General features: G+C 45.1%; 1 protein-coding gene across 10 annotated transcripts in view; it reads left to right on the top strand.

Moving 5' to 3' along the window:
* Positions 1 to 4485: 4485 nt before the first annotated feature.
* ZBTB35 (zinc finger and BTB domain containing 35) overlaps positions 4486 to 7330 on the top strand; it is a 31923-nt gene continuing 29078 nt past the window's right edge. For 2 of the 10 annotated variants that reach the window (XM_019661521.1, XM_019661528.1), the window contains exons 1-3: positions 5025 to 5116; positions 5587 to 5725; positions 6762 to 6863. In XM_019661521.1, the coding sequence (XP_019517066.1) occupies positions 5596 to 5725; positions 6762 to 6863 (232 nt within the window). In that variant the 5' untranslated portion in view covers positions 5025 to 5116; positions 5587 to 5595. The other 8 variants (XM_019661524.1, XM_019661527.1, XM_019661525.1 and 5 more) reach the window with 8 other exon arrangements.

Genomic DNA, 7330 nt, shown 5'->3' with positions numbered 1-7330 from the left:
GCCACAGGGGCTGCAGCCTACGCCATCTCTGGCGACTCAAGGAAGCCCTGCCCCAGGTTGACCTGTTGTTCAGCATTTTAGCTGTAGAGGGCAGTGTCACTGGCCCTCATATGTGGCATCCAAACCGGGGCCCGCTGGTGTCCCAAGCCAGGTCTTAACCAACGCGACACTCGGCCGGCCCCAGGCTATCTTTCAAACCAAATTCTTAACCACCCTGCTGTCTCCTTCCTAATGTTGCCTTGAAACATATAAAGGGACATCGCTAAGGTAGCCAGAACTATCTGTCAGTTCTCCTTATGTTTGAAGAATCCATTTTAACTCCAGAGAACATCTATAAACCGGGTTATTATTAACTGACACAAAATTTGCACCACAGAGAACTGTGTTTTAACACTGACTTCATTCTATGTCACCTATCCTTGTAGGTACCTGACTACTGAATGCTTCCTGAGGAAATAACAATGTCCAGCAGACTGCTATCATAAATTCCCAGTCACCAACTTCTACTGAATCCTGTTGATGCTACTGTAACATTACAATAACAAGACCCATTTCAAATCTTTTCCGTTTTGTTCTGTGGTAGGCAGCTTCTAAGATTGCGCCCAATGATCATGTCTCCTAATATTTGTGCCATTGACTATGGCCTACACCTGGTGACTTGCTTCTGACAAATAGGATATAGCAAAAGTGATGAAATGTCACTTCTGAGATTAGGTTACAAAAAAGACTTTGGTTTCTGTCTTGCTCCCTCTCTGTTGCACTCTTTGAAGGAATCTAGCTGTCAGTCCCTATGGTGAGTCCCATATGAAGGGAAAGCTTGGAAAGAAAACTGGAGTCCTCAATCTAACAGCCTACGAGGAACTGAATTCTGTCAACAATCACTGAAGTGACCTTGGAAGCAGACCTTCCCCTTACTGAGCCTTGGGATGGCAGCAACACCAGCTGACATCTTGACAGGAAACTTGTGAGAGACCCTGAAAACCCAGTTAAGTGACATCTAGATTTCTGACCCACAGAAACTGTGAAATAATAATATTGTTTTCAGCCATTACATTTTGGGGCGATTTGTTACACAGTCTTAAATAACTAATCTTCCAATCTCAAACTTCTCCTTCCTAACACACACACACACACACACACACACACACACACACACACACACACACACGTGCTTCTTCTCCCAACGTTGATTTTAGTACATGATCTGGGCCACCTATTTCACGGAGAAAATAGAGGTTTTCCAGTTATAAATTTTCCCAACTTCTTGAAAACAAATCTACACTCCTAAGAGCATCCAATCCATGAATCTTTTCAGTAATAATGGATGTCCCTCTTCCTACCCTAAGGCTGATTCATTCACCTGTCCTCTCAACTTCATCTTCTCTAGTCTCTTCCTCTCTTGTACAATTAGCCCCTTTTTCTCCTGTATTTTCTATCATCTTCTTCTGCTGGATCCTTCCTTGTCAGCATTTAAATTAAGTCTCTCCCATCCCCAAACACAAAAACTGCAACTGGCTTGACCCATCACCCTCTACAGGTACTCTTTTCTCTCCTCCCTCATTTTTTAATGAGAGTTCTACCATTGTCATCTCAATTTCTTTTCCTAATTATTCTTTAACCTACTTGGATATAGAATTCTCACCCTGCCCTCTTCAGAATTTAAGTAAAACTGTTCTTACAAAGGTCTTCTACCAGAGACAACCATGATGCTACATCTAATGGGTCATTCCTAATCTTTATTTAGCTTGACCACTGGGCAGCATTTGGCATCGCTGGTCATGCCCTCTTTTTTGAAACATTGACCTCCTTGATGCCATACTGCTCTGGTGTTCCTCCTTTCTCCAGCTGCCATGCTGTCCTTTCAGGTTCTTCCTTTCCTACTCAACCCATACACATTGATACTTTTCAGGGATAAAGTCCTATACCCTCTTCTATTCTGACTCTACAGATCAAGAGTTCAAACCCAAATGCTTTAGGAACAAGGCAAGTAAAAATGAATAATATATTCTGGGCCTAAGACATTAGAAATGTTGGGGGCTGTGGTGAACTGGATAGCTCATATCTCATATAGAGAGGGCTGTCTCCATTTGGCTCAATCCAATTGTTGTACAGAAAAGTAGTCCTGTATGCTGGAGTTTCCAAAAAGCTTATCTATGTGCAGTTTCTTCAACAACTTAAAAAAAAACCACTGTGTGAATAATAATGATGATGATAATAATGAAAATGCGAGTAGTCTAATTCAACCCACAAGCTGCTAGCCTATCATCCCTGCAGATTCTCCTTAAATGTCTCATTTATTTCCATGGCTTCAATATCCACTTTATGCTAAAAATCTCTCAGGTTAGCTCTCTTCACTAGACTCTTTTCAGGTATCCATATAAAGTGCCTTGTTGACATCATCTCCGTTTAGGTACCTCCTTAAAATTACCCATTCCTGCCCCATCCTCTCTCCCCAACCAGTTCCTCCAGTTGTAGTCCCTATTTTGGTAATGGTACCAACAATCCAGAAGCCATCCTTGACTGTTCTCCTCTTGTCTTGAATATATTCAGCATTACACATTTAGTACCTATGACATACTTTCCAGCCAATATTGATTCTATCTCTAGACTCCATCCAGTTCTCTAATCCCATCTGCCCTGTGGGATTAAAGAACTGATTACTAGCAGCAGCTCACAACTGGTCCCTTGCATCTTGCACCATTTAATCCAGCGGTTCTCTACCTGTGGGTCGCGACCCATTTGGGGGTTGAATGACCCTTTCAAAGGGGTCGCCTAGGACCATTGGAAAACACATATTTTTGATGGTCTTAGGAACCAAGACACCACTCCTCTATCCGTCTCCATGCTTCAAGACAAAATTTCATTTATTTGTAATTAGAAATAAATATTTCACAATATATAATTACATAGTTTTTGTGATTAATCACTATGCTTTAATTATGTTCAATTTGTAACAATGAAAATACATCCTGCATATCAGATAGTTACATTACGATTCATAACAGTAGCAAAATTACAGTTATAGAGTAGCAATGAAAATAATTTTATGGTTGGGGGTCACCACAACATGAGGAACTGTATTAAAGGGTCTCGGCATTAGGAAGGTTGAGACCCACTGATTTAATCTATTCTCCATATTGGGGCTAGAATTGTCTCTAAAAAGTAAATTTTACTATTCTGCTCAATCATCAAGGCTTCCTTTTGTGATTATAAGAAAATCTTACACCTTTAACACTGTTTGCAAGGCCCCTGTGGGTCAGCACCAGCAACATTCTTTCAATTTGTGGAATGCTATAATCTCAGTGCCCCTCAGCTAAAAACACTCAGACTTCATATTGCTTCTTAAGGTCACTAGCTTTCCTTGATCCCCAGATTACCTTGTTCTTCGCATTTTTTAACCCTCAGCAGTCAGCTCCCAGGCAATTAACTGTTCAAGATGTCTAGCTACTTTATCAGACTAAGATTCGGAAGGCAGAAACCAGATACAGGTCTGACAATGAAGTTTGAAAACTTGTTGCAGTGATGTTGCTAACCTTTTTTGATATCAGAGGGATTATTCATTATGAATTTGTACCAACTGGACAAACAGTTAACCAAGTTTACTATTTAGAAGTGCTGAAAGGACTGCGTGAAAATGTTAGGCGGCCTGAACTTTTCGCCAACAATTCATGGCTCTTGCATCACGACAGCGCACCAGCTCAAACAGCACTGTCTGTGAGGGAGTTTTTAACCAGTAAACAAATAACTGTATTAGAACACTCTCCCTACTCACTTGATCTGGCCCCAATGATTTCTTGCTTTACCCAAAGATACAGGCAATATTGAAAGGAAGACATTTTGATGACATTCAGGACATCAATAGTAACGATACGAGGACAGCTCTGATGGCCATTCCAGAATAGATTTCCAAAATTGCTTTGAAGGGTGGAGTAGGCGCTGGCGTCGGTGCATAGCTTCCCAAGGGTCACTTCGAAGGTGACTGTAGTGATATTCAGCAATGAGGTATGTAGCACTCTTTCTAGGGTGAGTTTGCGAACCTAATTGTCCCACCTCATATGCCTGGTTCACTACTGGATTTACAGTGTTTAGCACAGTGTTAACTCTCAATAACTGTTGAAATAATAACATTCACCGTTGTACATAGCTATTTGAATTCTCACTTAATTCCCACTCTTTTCTTTTTAAAGAACGTCACCAACTGATTACCCTTAAAAAAACTTTATTTTTTTCCGAATGAATGTAGGAGCCAGTCACGTGAGCCTGTTTATGGGTCACTGACCGCTTTAAGCGCGGTAGGGTAGGGAGCCGAGAGTGGTGGTAACAGTATCAAGTGTAAATAACCCGAGCAGATCCTGGTGCAGAGCCTAGCAAACACGTGCTGCCGGCAGAGCACGGAGAGGGCGGGCACCCGGGAGGAAGATCCCAGGCGGCCGAACGTGCTCGCGCCCGTGGACGCCGCAGCCCGCGTCTCGGCCGCCCGGGTCTCGGAGCGAGCGCACGTGCGCCGGCCAGTCCCGAGCGGAGGGCGCGCCCTAAGAGCTCGTGAGGAAATGGAGGGCGAGGCGCTGTTTAGGGGTAGGGGAAGGTGTGCGGCTAGCTACGCCCTGGGAGGTTAGAGCGGGGAAGTAAAGGCTTTGAGGGATGGAGAGGACAGGGAGGATCACGAGTAGGTAAGGCGGGTCAACTTAGGACTTGGGAGGAAAGGAGGCGGGGCGGGGCGGGGCCGGAGGAGCCGCGGGATAAAAGCACACCGGGACCGCGCTGCGAGTTTGTGCTGAGGTCCCAGTGGAAGTGCTCACACCTAGAGTCTGGCTGGGGTGGGTGGAAGACGGGAGGGCGGTGATTTAAGATCCCGCCCAGGCACAGCCAGGCCCTGAACGGGCCCAACACCCCGCAGCCCGATTTCCTCCTCGCAGCGCGCGCGGCCTCACCCTCGCCTCGCTCCAAATCCCCTCTGTTGGCTCCGCTTCGCCACTAGGGGGAGTGTGTGTGGGGGCGTGGCCCGCCCCTTCCGTAATCGCTCTCGGTAGGCGTTCGCGTCAGCCGAAGCCCGACGCGGTGACGCAGTACGTCGACGTAAGTGACGTGCACGCCCGGGCCGCTCCTCCTTCCCTGAGTGAGTGCCGGCCCGGTCGGGGCGGGGGAGAAGAGGGAGGACGGGGGAGGGAGAGGCGACCCGGGAGTCGTTGTGGGCCGCGGGCCGGACCGGGCCCCAGGGCGGCGGGAGCCTGGGCCGGGCAGAAGGGCTTGGCTGGCCGTTAAAGGGTCGCCGCAGCTGTTGGGCCCCCTCCGCTGCCGGATTTGCGCGCCCCGGCGCCGGGAGCGTCCGGCGCTGTGCCCACCCGGCTCCAGCTCGCGTCTCCCGACTCCAATTAGGTCAGGCTGGGAGTCCCGCGGCCGTGGCTCCGGCCCCCAACGCGCGGCGGCCACCCGGCTCGCCTTTCTTTCTTTCCTCGCCTTCCTCTCCTCTTGTCTCACCCTCCTCCCTTCTTTTCACGTTCCTGGGGTTTTGTTGTTTTATGCTTTAAGGGTTTTGTTCCTCAGCCCAAGCTCATGGGTGTACATTATCATGCTCCTCTTTTGTAGAGCAATCCGATGGCCATGGAGGCCGAAGAGACGATGGAATGCCTTCAGGAGTTCCCTGAACATCATAAAATGATCCTGGACCGATTGAATGAACAGCGAGAACAGGACCGGTTTACTGACATCACCCTGATTGTCGACGGTGGGTAGGGTAGTGGGCAGAGGAGCGAATTTGTGGCTTTAGTTCTTATCTCTCCCCCCACCCGCCTTTTTTTTTTCTTTTTTACCCACCCCCTCTGGCTCCCTATCAAAAGTCGGAGGAGAGTATTCGCTGAGACCCGACGGCACTTGTCAGTGTCTGCTCCCTTAGACCATGTTGCAGAAGGCTAGTTAGCGAGGCAGTTGTGCTTTTTAACATTTTCACGGCATTTTAACTTCTAGTAGCCTTTTGAAGTTTGCCCATTGCACACTTGAGTGCAGGATTATGATGTGGGATAGGGAGGATGTCTCTAAATGTTTGGTTAATAGCCTGTTGTTGGTAAGCGGCTTTAAGAAGTATCTGACAGGGATCACTTGGGAAGTGTTGATTTTTTTTCCAGTTTCTCAGATGGTCTTGGAGGGAGAGTGTGAGAGAATCCTTTGCAGCGCTGGTACCCTCTTTGGGAAGCCCCTGAATAAAATGGGGTCTTTATCAGTCTTGGGGGTTGTCATTGTCATGGAGGCAAACCCAGCTTAGGTGTCTTTTCTGTTCAGTGAAAATAGGCTTCTAAAGGCAAGCTGTTCTTTATAATAGGTCTGCTGTAGATTGAGTTTCCATATATTAGGCATATTAAAATGTTTCCCATAGCAAACACATCCAGCTTTGTGCTTGTTCTGTGGCTTTTTCTTCTCTCCATAGTATAACCTTTTGGGTTGTGTTTATATTTAGTAGTTTCAACTGAATAGAATTTGCCTTTCATTCTTCAATTAAGTGGTAGGAGGTTCCTTACCTCCTGGAGTATTGTAAACTGGCCTTTATAAAACTGACTTAATAAGGTCTTTGAGGTAAAGATCTGGCTTTGTCTAGTTGAGGTTAAAATTTGTTAAGATACCTGCCAAGAATATTTTGACTTAAGTAATGTATATAGTTTTATAATTCTATTATAAAGATCTACTTTATATGTAACTTTCTAATTTGTTTTCTAGTTTTATGTTTGATTTTTGTGAATATGCATGATTTTATTTTCTTTTTTATGTAGGTCACCATTTTAAGGCCCACAAGGCTGTTTTGGCTGCTTGCAGTAAGTTCTTCTACAAATTCTTTCAAGAATTTACTCAGGAACCTTTGGTGGAGATAGAAGGTAAATATTTGTTTTAAATACAATGCTTAGCAAACATTACAATTAATGAAGACGTTTTAGACAGTTAATTTAGCAAGATACCATGGGACACAGGCATCACTGGTTTCTGTTAGGTGATTGGATAATTTGTTCTTTTGACACCTGAGAATTCTTACTTTCAGTAAAGTGCTTGGTAAAATGATCTGCCAGGAAAAACTCTTACGTTAGATAGTAGATGTTGGTCTCTTAAAGGAGTCTTTTCTACTATTAAAAACTAGTTGTCATTGTGTTTTGAAAACATATTAACAAATAAATTCCCATTTTTGTTCAATGGGCTTGATTCAGATTGTTGAGGATGCAGCAGAGGCCTCTACTAGCAGAGGTACAGATGACATGCGCAATGTGAAGTGGTCTGTCATTATGTGAAAAGAGTTAGGAAAGATGAACTGAAATAGCATTCAGAGTAGTTCTAGTGGCTATAGAAGGTC

This window comes from Hipposideros armiger, unplaced genomic scaffold, assembly GCF_001890085.2.
Source record: "Hipposideros armiger isolate ML-2016 unplaced genomic scaffold, ASM189008v1 scaffold_351, whole genome shotgun sequence".
In the NCBI taxonomy this organism is placed as follows: domain Eukaryota; kingdom Metazoa; phylum Chordata; class Mammalia; order Chiroptera; family Hipposideridae; genus Hipposideros; species Hipposideros armiger.
This window is presented reverse-complemented; position numbering and strand designations above follow the sequence as displayed.